General features: G+C 43.5%; 1 protein-coding gene across 4 annotated transcripts in view; it reads left to right on the forward strand.

Annotated features, from left to right (window-relative positions):
* The window catches only part of mgat3b (beta-1,4-mannosyl-glycoprotein 4-beta-N-acetylglucosaminyltransferase b), a 72,501-nt gene extending 45,213 nt beyond the window's left edge, over positions 1-27,288 (forward strand). For 2 of the 4 annotated variants that reach the window (XM_044028437.1, XM_044028436.1), the window contains exons 2-6: positions 6,458-6,593; positions 12,473-12,905; positions 16,425-17,059; positions 20,582-20,864; positions 20,947-27,288. In XM_044028437.1, the coding sequence (XP_043884372.1) occupies positions 6,538-6,593; positions 12,473-12,905; positions 16,425-17,059; positions 20,582-20,864; positions 20,947-21,444 (1,905 nt within the window). In that variant the 5' untranslated portion in view covers positions 6,458-6,537 and the 3' untranslated portion in view covers positions 21,445-27,288. The remainder of the gene's footprint in view (positions 1-6,457; positions 6,594-12,472; positions 12,906-16,424; positions 17,060-20,581; positions 20,865-20,946) is intronic. The other 2 variants (XM_044028440.1, XM_044028439.1) reach the window with 1 other exon arrangement.
* The last annotated feature ends 338 nt before the right edge of the window (positions 27,289-27,626 follow it).

Below are 27,626 nucleotides of genomic sequence, written 5' to 3' on the forward strand. Positions count from 1 at the left end.
TCTCATACAAACGCTTGACGTCTCTTTGGGACAAACGGCCACAAACCGACCAGGAAAACAAAGAGCTGCTGGTTGTCCAACTGTTGTCTTTTGTGTCACGTTCGGCGCCGTCGTTTGTTGTCATCGCATGGGTCCGATGTCGCGCTGCATATCGGAAACGGATGGAAGTGTCCATGAAGATGTGAGTCGGTCCAGCTTGAAATTAAACAACCTCAGAATGTTTCTAGGATTGTGTCCTTTGTCTGAATTGACCGTTTTTGACATTTGTCCAAAGAAATTAAACAAACCTCAAATGTCACAACACCTTTCGCTTTCCTCGCTCTTGCAGAAGTCGCAGCATTTATTAGCAGGCGCACTGTTTATTCACTGCCGTCTCACACATGTTGACCTTTTCAGCGCGGCGATGTGTTTTTTTTCACGTTGTGTGCACAAGAGATTTTTTACGTGGGAACGAGTTGAAGTCTTGAACACAAAAGAATGGCTGCTGGTGGTTGATTTAGGCTGTGATTGGATTTGCAGTGTAACTTTCTGATTGAACCGCTGCCGCTAAGCTATACCCGCTAGGCTAGGTTAGCGACCGTTTGTGAGTGAGTCAGCAAGAATGTTGCTAGGTGTGTTTCCAGTCGTCAAAAGCAAAGTCAATCCAGTTATGGTAGAGAGCAGTATTAATAGACACAGTGCACCGCGAGAGCGACCATGTCTGGTTTATTGTTGTTTAGATATTCCCGCTACTTCCTGTCGCCTTTGTCTTCTGAAGCTAGCTGTTTCCTGTGTCCCACCTGCTCATTTTCATTGGCTGTTGGCAACGTGTGTTTTGCAGGATGCTCTGTAATCAGGACACACGACCTGAGTGCGTCCACGGACGGCTCAACAATTTCAAATTCAAAATTGACACACTGTTACGGCCACTGGAGACCGTCCTCCCTAATTAGCCCTATCAATGGCACTAGGTATAGCGATGCTAATTGTTGGTTTTCTTAAGCCAGATTATTTTGTGTATTTACCGTTAACTGTTTTGTAAAATTAATGTTATATTTAACCATATTACATCTTGGTTAATAGTTTTCTATCATGTACTATCTTCTATTATCTACTATCTAGGATTTCTGTTCCAACTCGCCATGTAAGCCATGCTGAATGTCCCAACTAGTGCTGACCGGAACAGACTCTACTCAACTGTGAATCATGGGTAAAATTGGGCAAAAACAATCTTGTAGCGTGTCCCCGTCTTAAGAGGATGTGACGCTCTTAAAGGGCCACGGCACCTATTAATTAAGCCACCGGTGCAGTGGCCTTTGTTTCTGTCTGCACCCCACGTGTGATATCTTGTCTTCCTCTGCGAACAGTAGTGAACACACACAGCCTGTACATCAACTAAGTAATGTGTAAATATTACTCCGTATTATTTAATTTATTATTTACTTATTGGGTTACTCAAAAATCAAACTAATGAGTCCCAATTAGGACCTATTTGTATAAGTATTTGAAGAAATATAACTGGTGTAATGCCATTTTATGTTCAAGAAAGACAGAGAAAGACATAGCAGACATATATTCTTTAGTAGTATAAGCTTCATAATAAAATAGCCCGTACTAAAAGTGTCAGTGAACACCAATATACCAGTGAAATCCAGCTCGGATTGTGATAGCGCGGATGCTTTTATCCCACAAATCAAAGGTTATAAAAAAATGAAGCCGCCAAGAAGTTTCTGTGGTGTGTGTCCAAAGCTTTAGGTCATATGATGCACTCAGACCTAGAAATGTTATTTGGAGTCTGTCCAAGTAGCAGCAGAAGCAGAAAGCTTCACTTGTATTATGATACAGTGAGAGCAGTATTGCTCAAAAGCCACCGGTCAAGCCTGGCAGTCTGCCACATGGACCTGGACAGACACTACCAGCCTCTCAGAAGTTCATCGTTTACATTATTAATCATAATTTTTTTTTTTTTTGCAGAGATAATTCATTAATAATTTCAAATTTTAAAGGGAAAGGCGACTTCTTGTCTGTTAGTAATACCTAGGGATTGCATTTATCGGACACGCTTTGAGGAAACGAGACGAAGCGCCGGTGAACGACCTGGCTACAGTTTCGTTCTGTGAAACAGGTTTTGTGTTGACACTGACCGAGGACCCTCCCACTGTACTGTGTATACAAGAAAACAAAGTTGAGCGAGCTTTAAAGGCAGCAGCCAGCGGGTAAGTGGGGAGAGATTTACTCTTGATACAGTGGATCAAGTCAATAAAAGCTAACGGCCGAAGCACTTCATTCTGAAACTCGTCCATTTTGGGACGGAGTTGCAGAATGATGTTAAAATATTCTTTAAATATCAGAGGTAGAAATGTCCCAGATCCTGATATGAATAGAAACGGCACAGTCTGGGGTAATGAAAAGCAATGATTCATACAATCAGTGGATTAATAATAAAAATAATAATTATTATTAGAGATGCACCGAAAAATTCGGCCACCGAAATGGCCAAAAAAGGCATTTTACCTATAAAAACGGTTCAGAGAAGTTGTGAATGCACACACGGCGCCTATTAAATGCTGGGAAGCGGTGAAGTATTCCTTTAATTGATTTATTCTTTGAAGCGTTAATATTATAATCTGTATAATTGCAATGTCTCAAAATTAGATTAAAAAAACAATGGTACAGAATTGGCATAATTTTTTCTTTTGGTGTTTCGGCCAAGTTTTATTTATTTAGTTTTATTATCCATTTTCCCTCAACGTACACTTTGCAACTAAGAGTTTTTCTAAAGAAACAACAACATTCGGTGCCATCACCGGCGGACATTGTGATTGTTGCTGAGTTTGCAATGTTCTTGTCTGAAGTTGCTCTCTGTTTGTTTTGTTTGGATATCCCCACCGGGTGCTTATTAGTTCAGAGCAACAGGCCGGCCGGAGACTGTAGGTGGCGCTGATCGAGGCTGGAGATGAGAGGATACCTGTGAAGCTGTGTGTGGGTTTACTTAGAAACGGGGGCGGGGTTTAGACGAGGCGGCTGCAGTCGTCACACACCGCGCCTTAAAAAACAAAGTGCTTTGGAGAGACAATGCATCATTTATCATTCCACCCGTGAAACAGTTCAGCTGATGTGGCAAAAAAAAAATGAGAAAAAGAAATCACAAGCGTTTGAGATTGCGTGTGCTGACTTGTGTCCCTGGTTGTGTGTGTGTGTGTGTGTATTCGGCTCCGGAGGCAGTGTATTGAACCTCGCCCCTTTTTAAGCACTGACACAGTTCTGCCTGTATAACTGGCTCTGTATGACGGTGTGTGTGTGTGTGTGTGTGTGAGTGTTTGGTTCAGTAGCTCACTGTTGCCCTCTTTCAGTGGTAAATCTCAGCATGTGTCGCTCACGGTGAAGAGAAAGACCTGAAAAAGAAGTCATTACGAAAAGTGAGGACTTTTCACTGTTTCGTCACTGTAAGCAAGATGCAATCATGATGACATAATAAGTTATCCAACTTTATGAGGCCGATGAGTGAATTAGTAATAAACAAAGTGTTGTGGAAACTGCAGTAGCAGGTTATTCAGTTTGAATTCTATTTATTTAAAAATAGATAAATAAAAATAAGCCTAATGTGTCACGGCTTAGCCTCAAATCTTGTGTATTTAATTTCATTTAATCATGATAGAGCTGTCTCGCTCCTACTGTGTTCAATTTTAGGCACACTTAGACAAAAACAATAAACATTATTAGCATTTTAAATCTGTCCGACACGCTACTTTCCATAATGTAAAAAAAGGAAAAAAATGTGCATTTCTGAGAAAGTGAAGTCTGAAGTGCCTCAGCCATCATTTCAACAGGAAAAGTAATAGAACATGAAATGAAAAACATAAAAATGTCAAGTCTTGCAAGCACGGGGGACGTTGGGGGGGGGTGTCGCAAATCACAATAAATATCAGCTTCATTAAACTGTTTCAGGACATTAAAGACAGGCCACTGATTGCTTTATTGCACATTTGGATGCATACAGTGGTCCACATTATTGATGAATGTGTACCTTTTGCTGTATAGCCGACAACCTCTTCAATAACCTCTATTATTTTCCCATTTATCGATTCGTTGTTTGGACCGTAAAGTGTTGCAAAACGTTGATCGCTGTTCTCGTATGTCGCGTTTTCTCAACAACACCACATCGTTCATTTATAATGGTTTCCTTTTACACACATGCAGGGAAAAAAATAATCTAATGGAAGACGCTGAAGTGAAAACTCTGACAAAGCTTGTGTTGTTTTATTTTTTTTTCAAAAATGTAACCCTTAGAACTCGGAGCATTTCAGCCGCTTTTTTCCATGACTATGTTTAAACATAGAGTAAATACAGAGGCTATAGGAATGTGCAATATAGAGTGTCTTATAACCTTTTTCTGCTGATTTTCAGATTGAATTAGTGAAATGTGGAAACACGTCACAGTTATAAAGTTCACTTTTTCAGTTTTTATGAACAAAAATGAAAGAAAGAAACTGTCTTTTTTGTGAAAAAAAAATCCTAACTTTGTCTCAGCACCACGTAAGAAGACAAAAAAAAGGCTTCTTTTTTTTTTAAAGCCTGAATATGTGACCTATACACACACACACACACACACACCCAGGATGTCCATTTAAGGAGTTGTGTATTACTCCCACGACAATTTACCAAGGGTGGACCTGCGGCACCGACCCGTGCCATCAATGATCAAAACAGTTGCAGATTAAATGAGCTTAAACCTCAATTTGCCTTCGGGAAGACTCGAGTCGTATTGCACGGCGCACAAAGCGACGACACAGTGACTGTTTGTATTTTTCTTTTCAAATATTTAGTGTTGCCTCCTGATCACAGCAGCCACAGCCCTCCTTTAACTGTCTGCCCTAAATACTTAGACTAAGTCCGGTATAAAAGTGGCTCAGTGGGTCAGCAGTGGCAGCATAAACACACACTGATGAAATTATGACCCCTCCTTTGGCATGTAGTCTCTCTCCCTCTGTGGTTGTTTATCATTTGGATCAGCCTCAGCGTCTCCAAAGCAAAATATGTGGTCTGTGTTATTTAAACCTCTTGCCAGGTTTTTTTTTTTTTCCCTCAAGTCTCCTGAGGGTTCCTGTTCAGATCTCAAACCGGAGAGAAATCCCCACAGAGACGGACCGAGGTGTGTGTGTGTGGAGCGAAAGAGGGAAAGAGAGTGATCTCTACGAGTCACACCGGTCTGATAAGATAAACAATGTGAGGGGGGGGAGGAGAGAGAGAGAGAGAGTGGCCATATCTTTGTTCTCCACCTTTATTCTGACATCAAGCCAGTCAGCAAATATAAGCTTTGACTTTTATAAACACAGGAAATCCTGTCGGCCGGAATCAAAAAAGCGAAGATTGAGGAAAATGTCCCGACTCGCTCCAGTTCTGGCTCTGAAAACATTCCCAGTTTTGATAAAGTGGCTCACCAGCAGAGAGGAATGCAAAGGTAGATAAAGGCTGCACCATTCTGGAAAAACTGTGGATCACGATTGTTTTCGATTTTTCCCAAAATGAATTGTTTATTTCACTCAAGAACAACATATTAAAAACATTCCATTAGGCATTCAAGTGTTCTTTAGGCCCTGAACATCACCCTACACAATGGGCTTATTGTTATTATTCTAGTGGCTTAAGTGACATATGGCGTGTTTCCACTAGCTCGACTCGTGACGTCATAACCAGGGAAAATGCACAAGAATCAAACCAAACAATGCCAAACTGTAGATCAGTTAAAAAGACTTAACAATCCTGAAAACATGTGTGTGTTTGATTTCCAATGATTTGGATGAATGAATTAAGATACGTATGAAGAGGAACTATATTCCAAATAACGGCATTTTTCCAATTTCTTGTCGCTTTTGTAAAAATGTCCTTTAAACTAGTGAATATTTAAAAGTGAACAACAAAAAGAAAAAAAGTAATTAAATAAATAAATAAATCACTAGGGGAGTGTATGTTTCGATAGAGCTCAACAGCAATTGTTCATAAAATATGAACAATTTCATCCATCCTGTGACAACATGATTATGTTGGTACCGGTCAACCAACCAACCAAGAGAAGAGGTGATGGAGACTGTAATGTTGTAATTTCGTGGATTCTCTGTCTCTCTGGGCCAGACACTTAACCCCACGTTGCTCCCGACGACTGTGCTGAAGCGTGTGTTTGGTATGAAGGAGGTTTACCATTAATGTTTGGCATCTTATCAGCTACTGGTCAGAATCACCGTAGTAATGGACGTCAGGGAAGACAGACGTGCACGGTTACCGTCTCTCGTCTTATCTCTCCTGTGTCTGCATCACTGTTGCCTTAATTATGTTGAACATCATTTGGCGTGTACAGTATATATAGATATATATGTATAATATATAATTCCGAGTCCACAATCCACATATTGAGGAGTGATTTTTACATTTGGATGAATTCGACTGCTGTTGACCTGTGAAACTCTGTATTGTCTGACAGGCAGCATCTTAAGCGAGGACGGAGGTCACAACATTAGACTGGCAGGGACTGGTGAGCACATTGGAATAGTTTCTACAGTCATGGCTTGGCTTAGAGCTACCGGCCCACCCACACGATGCCTGAGGTTCCTGTGTTTGTAAGTGTTTTTGAATATGCATCGGTGGTGGGATGACTGGGTTGGAGATGGGCTTACCTCAACTTTGCTGACTTTTTCCATCTTTTTACCTTCTCTGGGATTTTTCTTTCCTCATTTTTATCGCTAAAAGATTCATGAGGTACTTCAAAGTCATGTATATTTATGTTCAGACATATCTATTGATCCTTCTTATCCGGTTCTTCTGTGTCTGTGGACGAAGGCAAAGCTACTGCAGGTAAACTTTCCACTTACATTTGATCCCCACATTCGAGCTGTGAAACTTGTATCGATCGACCAGTTGATGATGTTATCACAGAGTCTGCCTGAGTCCCTGGTTCTCCCGCTTCACTGCACTGTAAAAACCTCTCTCGCCGTAAACAAGTTTAATTTATTTTCAGCCGTACTGAAGAGAAGATGCAAGAAGCCAAACTGGCTTCAGGACGTGAGCAGTGATAATAACGATAATAATATACATGTCATTTTTTTGGATTAGTTATTTAACACCTTTCAAAATGATGTGATCAGGACCTTTGTAATAACATAAGTAATAATAATAAAAGAGAAGTTTTTTTGCGTGAGTTTATAGCCCCGCCCACTTTCAATTTTCCACGCTTTTTCGCTGAGCGACTTTCACACGCACATTTTCATCGGGACTTATGCGGTCACAAAAATCTGTGAGTTTTGTGGTATGTTCAGGTTCTCAAAAATGCGATTCACTTTGAGGAAAAATAATAATAAGTTCTCGTCTCCTAAAATAAATAATAAAATAAAACACAAAATGTGGCAATAAAAAAAGCGTATTTCAATTGTCGCGTTATTTAGGTGGGACCTTATGTAAGAGATGTCAGTGGACTAGCCCTCAGGAACAGCTGTGTATCATCAGTGTGACAGTGGAATTCCAAGTTGTCATCAAAGTTTCATGTGTATGATGAACAGTAGGGGACCCAGAATAGACCCCTGGGGGACCCCCGGAGGTGGGCAGCGTAGCCAAATAATGTACTCAAGTAAAAGTACTGTTACTTTAAGATAATAATTACTCAAGTAGAAGTAAAAGTACTCATGAAAATAATTACTTGAGTAAAAGTATGCAGTGAAAAGACTACTCAAGTACTCAAGAGTACAAGTACTGAGTTTCGCCGGATTTATTTTTGAAATATTCAGAAGAACACAAATACTACAAAATATATAAAAATATATATAAAACAGCAATGCTAAAATAAAGATAGGTTAAATAATATTTTAAATAAAACCATAAATATCAGTCAGTCATCATCTACCGCTTTATCCTCCACCAGAGGGTCGCGGAACAATAAATATGGTCTTTAAAATAAAATAAATAACCCTTGAACTAAAACAATAACACATTATTTTTTGTGAAAATTAAATACATCACCCTTTAACTGAAAGTATAATAAATTAGCATTATCAAATTCGGATACATTGGCACGGTAAAAGTATTGGTTGGCCGCTCAGCTGACACAACTGATAGCTGAAAGCCGGCGTCCGGAGTGTTCGTCAGAGACCAGAATCCTGGTGTCGGACACAGTAAACAACGAGCCGCTGGTGTGTTTTAAGTCCATTTGGAGCCAAAATATGCGGCTAACAGCTAAGCGGCTAACAGCTGGTGCCGCGGCAACTGGCTGCACTTGATTGGCAAGATTTTTTCAGCCATAGCCAACGTTATGTTTCTTGAAAAAGTCACGTTATAGAAATGTTGCCTGAAGACGACCCTCAGGGAGAGAAATAGATTGCGTATGTAATAAAAAAAAAGATACTGTATATAAAAAAATGAAGTAACAACCGTAACTTAGCCAAATGGAAAGGCGTAAAAGTACCGTTCTTTCTTCAAATATTGTCCATCTGAGTTGTCCATCAGGCTAATAAGCTCTGTGAAATAGTGACAAATGTGTCATTAGCGTTTCATGTGAAACCTTTTATTTATTTGCATATCAGCTCTAAGCACTGGAGGCCATCTTGGAACTTGACCCAGACTCAGATTCAGTTAATGGGGACTCGACTTGATCTAAGCGCTGCTGGTGGTGGAGACTTGACTAAGGCTTGAGGTTTTAGGAGCTTGACTGCAACGCGAGTGTTGATTGAAATAAGTGAAAATCAGTTTGGGTCCATGTCTCTCTCTCTCTCTGTTCCGGGGTAGAAAGAGAGATGAGTCTGTGAGTCAGAGGAGAGCACAGTGAAGTGAGTGAGCGTAAAGAGGAATTAGACGTGACGGATGATAGTGAACCGAGAGTTTGCAGGGAGGATGTGACGGCGGGAGATGAAGTGGCTCAAAGCATCACTGATGCACCACCAGCTTCCGTCTCATCCCCCATTATTCCTCTGACCTCTCTTATCCTTCTTTTCTTCCAAACGTGACTGTGTTCAGCAGCATAGCAGTGAGGAGACGGTATATCACGACATAGTATGTCTCTACCCATGTACACGTTTATTTATTTCTGTCATAGCTGCAGAGTTACGGCCTGTTGATTGAGGACAAGCAAGTTGGGTTTTTTTTTTAGATAGCTTCTACTTTTAATTCAAGGGCTTTTTCAGGCACGGGGTGAAAGAAAGGCAGAGTACACTTTTTCTTTCTTCTTTTCTAAAATGGGCACTCTGTCTGTGGTCGATGAAGCAGCAACAGCTTTTAAACCAAGCTTCCTTTCACCTTAAATGTCAAGCACCTCTGACTCTGATGACGGTTGTATTACAGCTCAGAATATGTACAATTTGACAGATATCACCTACGTTTTTTTTTTAAAAAAGTCCATCACCAGTAGCTTTTTTAGTTTCCAGTGAGTGGAATGGTTCAGTTTGGAACAGTATTGTCCATATTTCTTTGTGTTTCCATTAGATTTAGTACCAGCCCCAACTGTTCCATCCCTTGGTACCCCTCCCTTGGGGTACCAGAGTGGGCTTGACCCATGACAGTCAGTCTCCTCCAGGCAAACGTGATGTTTTATTCTATGTCCACAAGGACATCTAAAATATATATGCTAAATATAAACAAATGTGACAAGATCTGTGAGGAAAAAAATAATATAATTTAAACAAAAAATTACAGTACATAGAGAAAAATGATTTCGCACAAATCCTTCCTCAGAACAATGGAAATACACACTAAAGAGAAGCCAGTTATACAATACATATATACACAATAAAAAGAGCAGAAAGCATCAATAACAATACAATACAAATACAATAGAGAATGAAGATTCTTAAAAACACAAATCCTTCTTGCGCAATTTGCTTTATCCCCCGTTCGTCCCCGCAACTGGTAAGATTTGATGCGGATTCAAGCAAACTGTATCAATACAAATAAGGAACCTCTGTAGTGTACTGAGAAGAGATGTGGTTCTTTCTGTAGAACGTTGGTTCTTGTTTTTGAGTAATTGAGCATTGTACCATGTGGCTGTTCCTCATTTAGCTGAAGGTTGTGAATTGTGGATTCTGAACTTCTGCTAAACTGGTGATAATGAGCGGTGGTGTGACGTATAGTGACGTGATCTATCCCATCATCACCCAAACGGCACATTTTGTGACTCAGTGTTGTACTGGAGTAGAATTTTCCCATTACTATGTACTTTACTTTGTGACCCGCCAGTCACCGCATGCCTCAGATCACAGTATTGTGGGTCTTAAAACCATAAACTTTGTATTTGAATTAGGGTTGTTTGATCGCCATGAGTGGCAATATCACATTCCAGTGCTTGAGCTTTTTTGCGGCCAATCAGCTGCTCCTCACAGAGGAAACATGATATGCAGCTGCTGCTGCGCTCCTCACTGTGACTGCTGCTTATTAAGCTGCGTGTGTTAAATGAAGATGGACAAGGAAAAACACATTGCAGAAGAACTATATCGTGGCTGTTACAGGGCAAATCTAACGCGTTAGACTTTCTACACCCAAGGATGGATTATTTATTTCTTTTAACTTAGTGTAAGCGTGTACAGCTCTTTGGGGAAACAGGTTTTTTGACCTTGACCTTGACCTTATGCTAGCTCTGGCCCCTGTGCAAAAAAATGGGGGGAATTCCTGAACAGAAGACAGAAGCCATAGTATTTTCAGTCATTACTCCTTAATTTTTGTATCATGTATAATGTGTGAAGCAGAGAAAGTTTACTTTATTGGGCAAAAACTGATTGTGTGATTTCCAGACCATAGATTTTTAAATTATTGTTATGATTCTGCATTTTTGAAGACATACACAGTGCAAAAATAATATTGGAGACGTTTAAGTGTATATTTAGTTAAATCCCACTTCTTATTCAAACGCTTAGAATCCACTTTTATGCCTAATTTGTAATGTATGCCTCATTGTAATTAGTCAGTGTCAAGTTACATTTGTGAAAACACGGTGACGATGTCAATTCTCTCCGCCTCTTCCAGTCTCACTCTTTCCTGTGTTTCCCTTCCTTAATAAAAAGCTACAGGATGGGAATGAAAAGAAATAATTGAATCAGTGTGATCATCGGAATAAATCATGGACAGCTAAGTGGGCAGACAGAGGTCACGGAACAGGCCCTGCGATGCCAGTGTGGCTAATTGTGCTTTGCAGGAACATTTGTTTATTTTGTTTTATTTTGAAATTTGAAGTAGTTTGTGAATGAACGTCTTATCCAAGTTTGTGTCTAAGCCACAACTAACTGATTCTTAGCCGCATGGTAGAGCACAATGCTGCAAACCCAACATGGTGTACATGTTAGTGCACGTTTTTATATCCAGGAAATACCAGGCATTTCACCTGCGTTATGGCCTCCACCAACGACTGGCTCTTAAACTTAGCTGTGAAACGCTCCGCTATGTTAATGCAGAATTCATTCATTTAATGCAAAGTGAAAAAGCACTGAATAGTGAGTCATGCAGCATCTTGCCTGTGATATTTGGATGATTGCTCTTCTAAAAGGTGTAGAACTTTCCAGCAGATGAAACTATTGCTCTATATTAATATATTATTATATGTAATAGATGTGTGTGTGTGTTTGGAGATCGTCGATTATTTTCATAATCGAAGAATCGTTTGGTCCATAAAATGGTAGAAAATCCTGGAAATGATGATGTTCTCAAATGTCCACAAACCAAAATGATCCACTTTGAATGATTTCTTATCTGCAACAAAGGAAAAATTCACTGTAGGAGCCAAAGTGAAGTTAGCTTAGTTCAGGATTGGGCCGGATGGCAAATGCAAGATTCATTTATTAACAGTTTTGTTCTTCACATAAAAGCGACCAACGACGCTTTGATGTCTATGATAGATAGAAAATGATCTAGCAGTTGGATGGATAGTAGCTGTACTTTGTAGTTTTTGGTGTAACAAGGTTTTTTAAACGTCAGGTCACCGTCAGGGGTCAGGTTACGTTGTCTTACTGTTGGAATCTATAGATCGTCATTCACAAGGGAATATTTCTATGTGACGCTGGTCCTCGAGTAGCTTGGATATGTCGATGGAAATGTAACTTGGATGTATGGCAGGTGGAAATAAATGTGCAAACCCGATCACACAACTCTCCCTCGCCTTCCGTGATTGATGAATTACACCAGTACCTGCGAGTCAAGCCAGTGGCTTTGGAATTAAGTGTTCTTTCGCCGCTATATTCACATTTAAGACGCTGAAACAATCTTGAAATCTTGTTTGAATCATGAAAAATTACTAAAATAGGCGATGATTTACTTAGTAACCGCTTAATAATCGATTCATTGAGCTGTAGTAGGTAGTTTATTAAAAGTCTGGACAAAAATTGTCAGGGATTTTTTTAGCTTTTTTTGCAACAATCCCTGACGTCATACTAAAGACTAAAGACAAATTTCCTTCAGAGGAAGTCGGATTTTTTTTTTTTATCTTGTTTCTTCATTTCTCTCACCTACCTTCTCCTCCCTCTGATTCCAGGATGAAAATGCGGCGGCACAGAGTGTTCTTGCTCTGCACGGTGGGCCTGTGCGTCATCTCCTTCCTCCACTACTACAAGGCCCTCCACTATGTCTCCCTGCTGCGTGAGCTCTCCGCCCCGTACCCCAACATCAAGTCCTTCATCATGGTCACGGGCTTCTTCTGGAGGGAGAAAGGCGTGGGCACCACCCCGCTCAGCCCGGCCTCCCCCGAAGAGGCGCCACCCTTACCTGTGCTCCGTCAGTCGGACACTAAAGGTAAAGTTTTGGGTGGAGGAGGGGACGGAGGAGGGATGGGGCTTGGCGGGGTCGTAGTTGGAGGTCCTGGGATTGTTGGCAGAGCGGGACTGGAGATCAGGCTGAGGGAGGAACCTGCACCTCCTCACCCCTGGGAGGAACCAAAAGAGAACCAGCGGGGAGACTCTCCAAACCAGGTATGAAAGAGTGACAGTGTGAGGTGGTGTAATTAAGTTATCAAAATGATTTGTCGTTGTTGACTGTCATGGCGACCTTCCTGTGGAGGACAAATCAGTAGAAGATGGATGGATGGAAAGCAGAGAAATAGAGCTTTGCATCCATATACTTGTCATTACGGTAGCCTCTCAGGACTTCGGCGGAACAACCAGCATGTCGCACGTTTGTGACGTCAGCTTCTCAGTACTGTGATTCCTAAACAGCTAATGAAAGTGAAAATCATCTTGGAAAAAGGATGCAGAAAGGGGCAGAGGTGCTCAGTCATTGGACATGTTTTGACAATTCTACAGCCATAAAATTAAAATGAATCCAGGCGACTTGATTCCAACAGGTCCTTAAAAGTCTGTGAACTTTTCGAAGGCCCTCACTTTAAATAGACATGGGTTATTGAAAGGACATTGGACGTAAAGTTAGAAGAAAAATGTCGTTTGGGGCGGGTAACCAGAGAAGCAGAAGTAGTTTCAGGGAAACGGAGAGTGGTCTCACTCGATGGACAGTTCCAGTTTCAGAGTGACCTCATCCACCTTCTAAAGGTCACTGCTTTGAGAGTGACCTCTTATCACATCTGATTTTAACCCTGATAAAGGCTGGTTTCTGGTTGATTTACATACTGTTCCTGCTTCTGTGGCTGAGAATGAGTCACTTATCATCGATGAATTTGGATGTGCCAGAAATTGTGCTGTCGTTGAGTCGTCACGCGTGACGTTCCTTTAAATTTTCTGCTCACGTACACATGATTTCATGTGACATAGGAGTGGGCAATAATTCAATAACAATACTTTCTTCGATCACGATGCAACAGATGTTCACCATGTATAGTAAAATGATGTAATGTGTGAATGTTTTACCTTTTATGGGAAAAAAGCTTCTATTTTTAAAATTATTTGTCATTATGTGTCCATAAAAACCTTGTCAATATTGACTAATTTTAAAAAAAATATTTTTATATATATATATATTTAGATAAATGTCTCCCACCGCAGATATGCCCGACCCAGGACAACTCTCTCTCTCTCCCTGCCGCCGACGTGAGATTCTGTGCAGAACAATGAGCGAGTAACGTTAAGCAAAGAGAGAGCAAATGACGTGAAAGCCTGGGAAATGCAAATTCCAACATCTCTGACTCAACAAAGAAAGCGACAAAGACTGACTTTGACCAAGATGCCAAGGACAATCACTTGTCCAGATGCAGAGCATGCTGCAAATCAATAAAAGTGGACGCCATGGGGTGAATCGACTCTTACAAGTTGCCCTCCCATCTATGCTCCTTGAATTTCAGGGAATTGGCCCTGGAAAGTCCTTGCAAAGTCCTTGAATTTGACGATTTTGATCTCAACCAAGTTGAGTTGTTTTTACCTTAATATATCACCTTCAAAATCATTTTAATGGGTCGTTGACTTGACTCGTTGCCTGACTGATTCATTCCCCCCTTTGTACCTGGACCTCAGTCCTTGCATTACATGAGCAGATAGCAGACCTGAACCAGGCCCAGGAAATTCAGGAGTAAAACCGAATTGAGGTCCGTTAAAAACACTTGCGTGGCGCAAAACATCTTGGTTTTCAAGATGTTCAAGCCAGTGAGCCATGTTGCTCTTCTGGAAAGTCGGGCACTTACCTATTTCCTCTATATTGCACATGCAGTTTGCAGCAAAATAGACGTGAAATTGATCCTGGAACTCACTTTTCAATGTCCAAACCTCCAGAATAATTAGGTCTCAAACACAATACTTATTTATGGCCATTTTCGAAAGCAATCCTTGGTGTCCTTTCTACTGAGGTGATAAAATGTACAAGAGAAATAGAGACAATTATAAACGTATTATTGTGCACTGTGCTATTAGAGACATTTTCATAATGTAATATCACCTCACACATTAGTGACTGCATGCCTTCTGCATACATGTGATTTATCACTTTGCAAATGCTCTCCTCCTCGTTCGCTTTCACAGAGCCGTCAGAGGGCGAGTCAGAGGTCACGCCGTCGCCTTGCGTATGAGCCAAAAAAGTCGTTCGTCTGTGGGAGAAACGCTGTATTTCATACTGACGCTGTCGTGGTGAGGTGTTGCTGTGAATGCAGCCGCTGCACTTTCCTTTCTTAACAACTAATACCTGCAGACTGTTTGCACTCGTTTCGTGCGCTTACCTTTAATCTCGCCTGATGCCGCTGACAAGGTTACACCGTATAACCTGCTGATATGTGACAACGAGACGAGCCCAGAAACAGCGCCCCGAAAGCTAACAATCTTATCCAATTATGCGCCCAATTTGAAGCTCCGCTGCACATTAATATACACCTTAACACAGCATAAAACACCCATAATGAAGACTGATTCAGGTGATAAATGCTGATTCATGTTGCTGCCACTCAGCACTCGGTTGTTCCCGATATACTCCACCTCTCTCTCAATAAGCTGGAAAGTAACCTGTGTTGTGCAAAACGAGTGCCAGGAAAGTAACTTTTGTGTCAAAACCGAAGTCCTTGCGGTCCATTAAGTGTATTAGAATTGTCGATGGCTAATAGCCACTGCTGTTGCGCGGCTGTAGCACCTCGCTGCCAGCAGCATTATCACCTTGTAACGTGTTCCTACCCCCTTTTTTTCCCCTGCAGCCGTTAATGTGATATGATCGGAGAGCAGGAGTTTAAGTGATGAAACTCACTGAAAGCAATAATCAGCGGCGTCCAGGAGGAGTTTGGGAAATGCAAATCTGGATCGAGATAATCTGAAGGGGAGAGAATAAAATAAAGGGCTGCCACATTTATCACCATTTAAATTATGGATGTAATGCGTTCTATAACATTAATGTCAGTGCTTACTCTTAACGAGAATCATCAACAATGTCTATCTGTCGGCCATTAGAACGTCCAGAAAGAAAGTTGTGTGTTTGGTTTAATTGCAACTGCTGCAAGACTCTTTAAAAAAAGTGTTATTATGTTCTTGCATGATAACATGATAACTATGCATTGGAAATTTGAGTGGATGTTTAAATTTTGAGATGTTTTGGTCTTTAAAAGGAACATTTAAGGGTTGTTCTGTTTGTTTGTGGTTGAGGGTGCAACTAACTGTAAGTGACAGACCATCTATGATTCTTTGAGTTTATGTTTGAGGCAGATATAAATAAGAATTGTGTTCTTTTCACTTGTCCTTTCCAATCATGAAAAGTGTTGTCTTGGTTATTAGGATTTATGTAACACTGTACTGTATTGTGGTCTACACTTTCATGCAAGGAAACAAAAGAAAAAGAAGGAATGAAAGAAAGAACATGGTTAAAAAACCTGTAATATACGTAACTATAATCTCAAATACGATCATGACTCTGGATGAATGACAATCTTCTCATCTTAGCTGCTAAAGCCCTAAATATCAAAGTTTTTCCTGGTGTCAAATTTTCTCGATCTCTTCCTGTGAAAATTACTGATACTAGCTTTTGTTTTGAAGATGACGCTTCCTCAACTGTTTCCTGTTTGTTTGTCTTTCCAGGAGAGAGCACCCAGCCATCACACTCAAGCTGCCGGGCTAGATCTCCCACAGATCCTAAAGGAAGGAAGCCAACACAAGGCGGTGTTCCTCAAAGATCAGCTGCAGGAACCTTTGGAACTCGTGGGAGATCTTTCCACGCGCACATACCAGCTACAAGACGACAAAACCCCTTACTTTGTCCGAACCAAAGCTGGAGCTCTTTGCTTCAGGCAGGGGACAGAGGTCGCGACCCCAAAGGAGTACTCTGCAAGATCGGGGAGCATTGTCGCCAATGGAGTTGGGGAAGGTTCTCGGGTTGGGCAACGGAAAGCTCTGGAGGTGCAGCAGCCGTCCACTATAGCGCCAAAAGCCAAGATGAGGCCCAGAGGCAATGGGAAGCGGTTGGTCAAGTGCGTGTGTCGGCCGGGATGGCACGGACCTTACTGTGGAGTGCCCACCATGGTGTATCACTCCAACCTGCCAACCAAGGAGAGGCTGACGCCAAGAGAGACGCCACGGAGGGTGATCAACGCCATCAACGTCAACCACGAGTTTGACCTGCTGCACGCGCGCTTTCACGAGCTTTCCCAAGCCGTCGACGTGTTCCTCATATGTGAATCCAACTTCACTGCCTACGGAGAGAAGCGGCCTTTGAGGTAAGACTCACATTTCTGGACGGGTGTGTTTGAATTAATACAAACCGTGCCCTCAGGGTTGAAATGTACTTAAAGCAGAGGTGTAATCCTCAGCTGAGCTGCTCTGTGGTGTCAGCGGATGAGTCCCGTGCCCGACGCGACACGACGGGAGTATATTCAGAAAAATTAAAACTGGATTAAAGAGTGTAACACAAATTTGGGACTGGGTGCACTGTTTAGAGCAGAAGTCTTAAACCTGTGGCCCTTATCGCACAGACACAGTGAGGCAGAGTCAGGCGGCTGAGAGGAAACTTGTGCGACAACCGAACATCCCTCACCCTCACTCTTCCAATTGAACAAGAAGAACCTGTGTGGTCTTCAGTTACTTTGTCAATTGTGGGTGATTGTAAAAACATGATGTTGCTTTGCGAACGCTATTCAATAAAACCGACCGCTTCTCTCTGAGCCTACAAGTCTAGTTCAGCTGCTCCGCCACACCCCTTACATGTACGTACTACATAGTGTTGTCCAACCCACGCTCCACATCACAACAGACATTTGAACGAAAACATAGCTGACACTTTTACTCCGATACATTTTTCCTTAACCGTCTTCGTTACTCGTGAATACAAAATAAAAGTTGAGCTGGCGTCCGACACCGAGGCGTACTCTCCGGTCGCCGGGTTTCAGCCGTCAGCTGAGTGGCCAACCGGTGAGCTAGCAAGCTAACCTGTTTCGTTACTCGTGAATACAAAATAAAAGTTGAGCTGGTGACGTAATGCCTGTCGCTAGTTTTTAGCGGCACCAGCAGTTAGCTGCTCAACTGTTAGCCGCAGATTTCGGCTCCAAGTGGACTTAAAACACACCAGCGGCTTGTCGTTTACCGTGTCCGACACCGAGGCGTACTCTCCGGTCGCCGGGTTTCAGCCGTCAGCCGAGTGGCCAACCGGTGAGCTAGCGAGCTAACCTGTTTCGTTCTAAATATCGTTACGATATTGCATATCGCCATTCAAACAAAAAATATCGCAATATCAGTTTTGGTCCATATCGCTCAGCCCTAAGAGGAATTACAAACAGGTGGGTTTTGAGTCAGAGTTGCGGATGCGTGATGCGAGTGAATTCCAGAGATGGGGAGCAGAGTGGCTAAAAGCTCCATGTTGCTGAGGTGGGCGGAGGACACAGTGAGGTCAGAGAGAGGAGGAGGTGGAGAAGGTAGGAGAGATACAGAGGGGCGAGGTTGTGGATGTCCTTGAAGGCGCATGCATGAGGATTTTGAATTGAATTCTGAGATTGATCGGGAGCCAGTGGAGATGTTGTAGGATGGGGGTGATGTGGTGGAATCAGGGGGATCTGGGGATGATTTCCGGCAGCTGGATTCTGGACCAATTGAAGACCAGGGAGGAGGGAGTTACTGTAATATCACCCACATTTTACACACTGGACATTTAAATCCTAATCGGGCCAAAATAGAAATACAAAAAGTAATTAAATGCTGGTCTGCTGGTCGTGCTGCGACGGCTGCTTAACCTGCAGCAGATTACAGAGCAGCAGTGTGGAATCAGCACAGTTTAGCACTGTTGGAGGGAAAAGAAACACTTATCCTGGTACTAAAACTTGTATAAAGGTGAGGTTTGGTGTAAAAGTAAATGAAAATGGAAACCTGCAATGACTCCATACATCCTGTAGCACTTCCTCCATGCTACTCCCATGTGCTCTAGATGATGAAGAGAGAGAATATAACACAAAATGTTTGTTAACAATTGGTGTACATTTTTTATGCTAATAATAACAATACATTAGGTCATATTTATCATATTTAAACAAAAATACTGACATTACATGTTACATTACATGTCGTCTAGCAGACTTCCTGTCTCATCAGCTTAAAGTTCACACTTTTTTTATTTTTTTATTTGTTTATTTACTGCCAACCTTTTATGCTTTTTGAGAATCATTGTGCCCGAACGTCACTAACAATGAACTTCCTGTGGCGATAACATGAAATGCCTCAGGAGCAATTTTCCAGCCGATTATGACAAGAGCGACATAATTGAGCGCGTGTGCGGCCTTGAAGGGAGAGATTGGTGTGTTCAACCATGGGATGTGACAATGCATGAAAGTGGCTACATTGGAGGAACAATGCCTTTCGCCGTGCATATCGACATGTTAATTGAGTTGGTGTTCCAGGCGGCGTTGTGTATGGACAGTGTTTTTTTCCGGCGCTGAAAGGCGTCGTTTGTCAAACGGAGGCCTGTCGTTACCTGTTGTTCAATGTGATGTAGCACAGTGTGGACGCCACGGTCGTTTACAGCCCAGTCCCGTGACGGTTTCATGATTATGGAGTTGACCCATGCTGTGTTTACATTTTATCTGTCATGTTCTGTTTCAGCAAATATGTCACATGGGCGAGTATACGTCAGCATTTTAGGTACTTGAAAGTCTGTATCTGTGCATTTGTTTATTCTTCTTCTCTCACTGCTTTTACGTCAGCATGTTTCTTGGCATGTCACTGTCACAGAGTAACCAAACCGTGTGTCCACATTTGCTAGTTAACCCTTCTGTTACCAATCGTCTCATTACCCTAACTCTTAGACCGTTTGTGATGTCTAGAAAATTCAAAAACTATGGACTGGCGATCTGTCCACGGTGTGACCCCTGTGTGACACCCCCCACGACCCTCATGTGTAGGATAAAGCGGTAGAAGACGGATGGATGGATGGATGTATTGATAACGGAAAGCAGAGAAATAGAGCTTTGCGCCCATATACTTGTCATTACGGTAGCTTCTCAGTACCGTATTCCTGAATGGTGCCAGATGTTGAGAGTTAAAGTTATCTTGGTAAAAGAGGCAGAAACACTCAATTACAGCCAAAAAAATCAAAATAAATCCAAGAGGGTTAATGTCAACAGAGTCATCTATTTTTGTGAAATACTGCCACACTGACGATGTCTTTGACATGGATGTTAGAGGACGACTGACTCAACATTAAATAAAACCACCGGACGTTCTTTAATCTATCTGTCTCTTGAGGGTTGGGCTAATCCAAAATACTGAAAACAAGGGGGGGTTGTCCTCTGAAGGACATGCTGTTACCTGTGAAATAGGGGTTCTCTGAAAACACCCCCATTAGCACTTGGTACATCCCTCCAGATGAAATTAAATTAACCATAGACTGTATGAAATAAACTTGTTTAGTTCATTATTATGGTCATATATGCACAGTATGCAACTTTTTTCTTATAAATGACAAACAATATGCTTTCTCCTTCCATCAGTTGGCAAAAACAACAACATAAAAAGCCTCCCTCCTGTCATCTTTGCCCACTATTACAGAAATGTCTTTCTATGCTTTGAACACATGTATGTGTACTTATGAGAAAGAGCATCGTCGGCACGAAGCAAGTTCAGATTGGATTTGAAAAGTTGTTGTAAAACATGTGTTACACAATGATTGGCAATGGTGGGAAGTCAAATGTGTAAAACCGTTGGTGTTGTCCTTTTGAAAGTGATCAACAAACTAAAGTTTATTTACCTTTTTCCAGTTTTCTGCAGCGACTCCTCAATGGTACGTATGACTACATACGTCACAAGATCCTCTACGTGTTCCTCAACCACTTCCCAGAAGGCGGGCGGCAGGACGGCTGGATCGCCGACGACTACTTGCGCACCTTCTTGACACGCAACGGTATGTCCAGGCTGGTCGGCATCAGGCCGGACGACGTGTTCGTCATCAACGACGCTGACGAAATCCCGGCACACGAGGGCCTCCTCTTCCTCAAGCTGTACGACGGCTGGACAGAACCGTTTGCCATCCACATGCGAAAGGTACATCGGCTTGTTTTATTTTTTGGGGAGATATCATTTCATGACTTAACTCTAACTTAACTCCACCTCTCTCCATATCCAGTCGCTGTACGGATTTTTCTGGAAGCAGTTCGGCTCTCTGGAGGTGGTTTCCGGCTGCACGGTGAGGATGCTGCGCGAACTCTACGACAGCGACGGCATCAAGCTGCGCCGGCGCGAGTACTACACCATGCCGGGTTTCCGCAAGTACGAGAACGACACGGGCCACATCCTGGTGCAGTGGTCAGTGGGCAGCCCCTTCCACTTTGCCGGCTGGCACTGCTCCTGGTGCTTCACTCCGGAGGGGATCCACTTCAAGCTGGTGTCGGCGCAGAACGGAGATTTCCCACGTTGGGGGGACTATGAGGACAAGCGGGACCTCAACTACATCCGCGATCTGATCCGGACGGGGGGCTGGTTCGACGGCTCCCTGCAAGAATACCCTCCCGTGGACCCCAAAGAGCACATGTACGCGCCCAAGTACATGCTGGAGCACTACGACAGATTCCGCTACCTCCTCGAGAACCCGTACAGCAGAGCGTCCAGACTGAGCGAGCACTAGGAGGAGCCCGCTGGGCCAAAAAAAAACAAAACATGTGAAATAACCAGATGGGGGTGCCCCCCACTTGAGGCCTCTCAGCACTAAGTTGCGGTGTGAGCAGAATGGTACTGATGAACTCTCTCATTGGACAGATACTGCTCCAGGTATCTCCACCAGGCAGCACTGATGTTGCAGGGATTTAAAATCTCCTCGAAATCTTTTTTTGTTGGATCATAAAGGGAACACTGAATCACATCCACCATGGATTTATGGAGAACACATATATAGGATACAATCACTGGATTAAACACAATTATAGATTTCCTCATTCCTCTCCTTTTTAGGGGGCAGGGAGTCAAGCTATCTCTCTTTTTGTCACCCCGGCACTGTTCCCCCTCTCGCCTTGTCTCTTCCATCACCCCGCCCACCCACCCACCACCACCCAATCTGATTGAAATCGCCCGCCGTATAAGAGAAAAAGGGGCGTTTTGGAACCTGTGGAGCGGAGTAACTTAAGAGTTTTGTTTTATTTCCTGTCTCGTGTTTACTAAAGTTTACGAACTTCACTCTCTCCACCTTCAGATGTCTTCCTGTCATACTCGGTGACCTCATTCCAGACACAGGCGAGCGCTCGGTAATTATCTTCGTCGCGGGACTCAGTAGAAAATTTAAAAACGCCGTATTTAAATAAAACAAAAACAAAAACCCTGATGGATTTCCCGCTTCGCCAGAGGATAGTTGGTGTTGTGACTCCTCCGTGGGGATGCAATGAGCTCGGGCACATTCATGTATTCATACATACACATGCACCTTAGACCAGCCTGAGTGTTTGTGTGTGTGTGTGTCATTACTGTGAGGTATTGGGTTGTGAAGGAGGGGAAGAAGAAAGCCAGTCAGGGGAAATAAATAGTGAATCGGAAGCATCGGGGAGGGATAAGGAAGAATGTGAGATGAGGAAAAACTGTGCAAGAGTCGGCGCGGGAAAGAAAGGAGGATAATGAGGGAGGAAGAGAGCGTGGATGAAAAGGAGACGCTCTCGACGTTCCCTTCCCCACGGCGTCTGCTGATGCATGAGGGATGTTGCAGCATTGAGTGTTTGTGTGTGTGTGTGTGTGTGTGTGTGTGTGTGTGTGTGTTCCCTCAGTGCTTACAGATAGCGCTGAATAAATAATACCCCGTCAATGTCATGTGAGACACACGACACTCGCTGCGGAGAAGTTTCGGCCTTCAGTTTTGTCTCGGTTCTTGTTTTTTGCAGCTTTGTCGCCGTTAAGAAAACATATGTTGTTTCACGGCTACAGTTTTGTCTCACTGTCTGTCTGGAAGCTGGAATGACTTTGTTTCCTTGGAAACTAAAGTATAGTTAGAGACGGATGGGGTTCAGGTGTGAAGCTGCAGCTTTTAGATAAGGTCAATCCTGACTTTTTCCCCCTGTCGATTTTCCTCATTTTGTCCCGCGTGTGCTTGTTTGCTCTTAATTCTCCTGTCTTCAGTTTGTCTTTTTTCACACATTCTTTCTCTCCACTACTTTGGATTTTCTCATCCTTCACTACACACACACACATATAGAAACACTGGCTCTCACACTCCACTTTGGGTGTGTGTCTATTTCCACTTAATCCCCACAAGAATTTCCACCCCCATTTCAACAAAAAGGGGGTGTTTTTTTATCCTCACTCCTGCCTCGTTTCTCTCCCCTCCGTCACTGTAGGACAGGGCTGCCGTCGCCATGGCAATGCCCACAGATCACTATTGTCTGACCATTTAGGCATGAGCACTCCTGCCTTTTGTCTTCGCCCTGTCGTTAAAAAAAAAAAGAAAGGCGGCAGTCGATGTGGCTGGAAACACCCGGAACTGTCCATGATTTGGCAATCGTGTGTGTGTGCGTGGGGGGAGCACGGTTGCATTCCTGTCAAGGGCAAGGAAATCACAGCAGCAATATTTCCAGTGAACACACAGCAGATAAGTGCTGATCAGAAGCAGTAAACACGAGGATGTCTTCTTTAACGTCTGTCCGGGCCTCACAGAGTCCGCTGACCGTGGACGCTGTGGAGACACAACACAGCGCCGCGTCGACGTCGTAACAACCGCGCGTCAGGATTGAAGCAGTACTTAAAATGAGCAGATCTGGCGTCGGCGTTGGTGCGCCTCGGTCCGTGGCCACGGGGGCTTATGGTGGGAAAATCAGATAAGCCCAACAGGCAGGCGACAGTTGCGCCGGGTCTGCACTGCTGCCTCGGTGCCAGTGCAGTCTGCTAACGGCAGCTGTCGGGGGGGTTTCGGTTCTGGTGCTCAGAGCCAAAGTCCAAACCCAGATGGGGCGTCGACAGAAGGAGGCGCGAGCAGGATGTGGCGCTTTGTTGTTGTTCCTTTCCTTCTGAAAGGGTAATCATTGATAAATAATCAGAAAATGGGATGGAGGCGGTTTTAGTCGTGGGTTAAAGCCGCAGTTTTCTGGAGACACTCCTACTTCATACGTGACCTTTGACCCTATGAGAGGCTCAGACCTGTTGCTGTGGCGTTTGTACAAGACTGGAAACTGAGACGAGGAGGTGCTTTTACATCATAATTATGGAATTATTGATCAATATCTGTTAAAAAACACCTTTTCCAGCTTTCACACATTAAAACTGTATTTTAGAGCGTTTCAGAGTGTTGAAGAACACGTATCTGCTGTCTAAGCTGATACTAATCGATTCCCAAACTTAACACCTGGAGTTCACAGTTTGATCGATGAAAGGAAAACACTTAAGTCTACTTCCCTCTGACTTTGAGGCCCTGCAACGGCTTCCGCGCTCTCCTTTTGTCCGTCAGTCAGATGAAAAATGAACACATCCGCTCCTCTTGAGGCCGATGCTTTTATAGCCAAACATAATCTTGGAGTCCCGACCGCGGGGGCGCGAGTTCAGTCCCATCAAGAGTCAGGGTGTGTGTTTCTGTTTTCACTCTGCCAAGAGGCGTTTATCTCCAGTTTACTTCCAGCGCTCAGCTGCTGCAGTCAGCCTGCACATCTGGTCATTCAGCATGTGTGTGTGTGTCGGTATACATGTGGTACACACTAAAACTCAGTGTGTGTGTGTGTGTGTGTGTGTTATTGAGAGACCAAGAGAGAGAGGGAGGAAGACTGACTCGTGCCAGATAAGGGTGTCTGGCTCGCTGAAAGACGACTCAGGGTTACTTCACTCGGGCCTGTTGCCACGTTATCGCCATGGCAACCGTCCTCTGGATGAATTCCTGAGATCCCTAACAGTGTGAGGTCATCCACCGACATAGCAGATGCGGGACGAGCGCTGTCGGACGACACGGGGGCAGCGCGATGGCAGGAATGACCACAATAGTGAAGCACAGCTGTGTGAGCACATGCCAGGAGTGAAACATGAATGAGAGACATTTCTTTCTTTCTTTGGCCTGAAAAGAGCAGAAAACACGGACTCGCTGCGTGAAGGTGAAGAGGAGCTCGCCCGAACACATCGCGCCGATGAAAAGCGAAAGCGAGGCTGTGATGTTGACACATTGACGCGGCGTTTGTGCCACCTCGCCGGGCCTGACGCCGTCGTGGGAGGAAGAGGAAGTGGAGAGCATTGTCTTCCTCAAGGACACTACAGCGGTTTGTGTGGCCGCACTTAAAGCTGCAGCCGCGGTGCCCGGCGCCTGATCATTCACAGAATCAGTAAGGCCATAACGTGGCTTATTAGCCCGTTATTACCTTTTCGCTTTGATCGAGTAAAACCAGCCTTCAGGTCACTGCAACGGAAAGTAGAATGCATGGATGAATCCGGAGCTGTCACTGAGGCGGAGGTTTGGAGTTGTATTACAAGATCATTGTTGATATTTTCAACAGGAAATAAAGCAGGAGTGGTGTTTTGTGAAGAATATTGACACCAAACAGGTGGTTGTTCCCTGACCTGTTTTGTTGGGAGAGTTTATTGGTGAAGATAATATCCGTCAGTGGATTATGACTTAAGAATTAAGCTATGATTTTGTTTTGTCAACGTCCAAAAACCTCAGTGTGGTCTCACAGACGTCACACATTCTTACACACTGGGCCCTTCAATGCCACGTTTTGTCTTCGTACAGTAGAAATGCCCTAATATTTAAATACCAGAAGGATTAAAGGGTCACTGCAGTGATTCAGTATAAACGCCAGGCCGCCCCGCGAGAGACGGATGTGACAAATAATGGCTGAAATTGGTGTCGCAGAGGCCGAAGACGTCCTGCAGGAAAAAGCTGCCTAGCAGGGAGTTACACAACAAGGCTGTGTTTATAATAACCAGCACTTTTAAACTGAACGTTATGTGTTAAAGAAAAAAAAAAATCACCTTTGAAGTGAAGCAATTTAGCTAAAATGATCATTATCAGCCTCGGAGTCCCTTCACCTCACCCGCACGTGTGCGAATCATGTACAGATGTGTTCCTGCAGGGTCGTGTTTCCACCGCCATTAGCCCCGCCCCCTCCCCCCCCATCTGCTGCTGTGCTTGGAGAACAGCTGACTGGCTGCCTCACATGCCTCCGCAGCTCTGGCAAAGCGCCACCAAAGCTGTGGCTTCTACCAATTGATCTTTTCCAAGAAACGTTAGCAGCGCGCAGGAAATCGGGGAGAGAGAGGAGGGTGCGGGGGATTGCAGGCGTCAATAAAAAGGGTCACTTCTTTAACTCTGCTGCTGTTTTCAATTATTTTGGTTATTTAATTTCCTTTTTTTCTTAGTGTTGACCCACCGGCTCATATTCTGAAGTTTCTGGGTAATATTTATGGATCGAACGTTGCGTCACAATCGCGCGGAACATTGTTTTTTTTCCCTCCTCCTTCAAGCCGTCGAAAGCGTCCGCATTCCACAAACTCCCAACAGCTGCAGCGATGTGTCACCAGTGAATCTGAGTGTGGTGTCACTAAGCACAACCTACTTTTTTTGTTTGATTGTTTGGTTTCAAACACCTTCCCAAAATGTTAAAAAAAAAGGACACTTCACTCAAATCATCCTGCTGTCATGGCACGTGTTGTGCTTTTTTTATGTGAATGAAAAAACTAAAAATGATATGCAGAGACAAACAACCCACAGTTAAAGGAGATAAATGTGTTGTTGTTTTTTGAAGCCTGAAACTCAACATGTGAAGTCTGTTTGTAAATCAGGAGTCAACACACACGTCTGAATGTGTGCGTGAGCAGATTGTTGGCTCGGGGCTGGGTGTGGGACCAGTTTGGTCCAGGAGTCCATATGTTGTGACGCCGCAGAGGAACAAAAAGATGAAAGTCAGTGTTGCACGGCCGAGGCAGATGGAAGCGGTGTCGCATAAACGGGTCGGACACCTGGCCGCCGATCAGATGTCACCAGAATGTGGAGGGAAGGGACGAGCATGAATGGGCTGTTGTGGCGGTTTCTTATGGTTAGAGGTCAGTTTCGGACATGAGCTCCAACACTTATCCTCTGACGGTGGAGCCAATGCCAGCTGACATTAGAGGAGGACACTTGACTGTCACGGGGTCAACGTGGATTTACATTCACGCCAAGCTCTAAACCCACTTCTCATTTTTACCCTTTGGCCCTTTTCCATCTTGCGAGTGAGTTACAAAGTGTAAAGGTGGGACAACAGAATGGGACGCACCATTAAGAATTTACCTTGCGTATCAGAGTAGAGTGGTATGGTAAAGATCTAGCTCCACCCACGACCGTCAGCTGATTGGGTGACAGAGGAAAGTCGCTCCCGCCCTTCAGTCTATTCTCATACAAAGCTTCATGTTTCTCGTTGAGACAAACACGGCGTGAATCTGTTGACAATGTTCGTTGAAGACGCTCGTTGACAATGTTCGTTGAAGACGCTTGTTGACAACTTTTGTTGAAGACGTCCGTTGTGGACGTTCGTTGTGGACGTTCTCTGTGTTCGTGCTTGTTGACAACTTTGGCTGTTGACAACTTTTGAAGACGCTTGTTGACAACTTTTTGTTGACAACTTCGCTTTGACAATGTTCGTTTTTGTTGACAACTTTTTGTTGAAGACGCTTGTTGACAACTTTTGTTGAAGACGGCGACGCGTTGACACGCCGTTGAAGACGCCGCTGACAATGTTCGCTGAAGACGCTTTGTTGACAACTTTGTTGAAGACGCTTGTTGACAACTTTTGTTGACGTTCGTTGAAGACGCTCGTTGACAATGTTCGTTGAAGACGCTTGTTGACAACTTTTGTTGAAGACGCTTGTTGACAACTT

The sequence above is a fragment of the Solea senegalensis genome, linkage group LG6 (assembly GCF_019176455.1).
Source record: "Solea senegalensis isolate Sse05_10M linkage group LG6, IFAPA_SoseM_1, whole genome shotgun sequence".
NCBI lineage: Eukaryota > Metazoa > Chordata > Actinopteri > Pleuronectiformes > Soleidae > Solea > Solea senegalensis.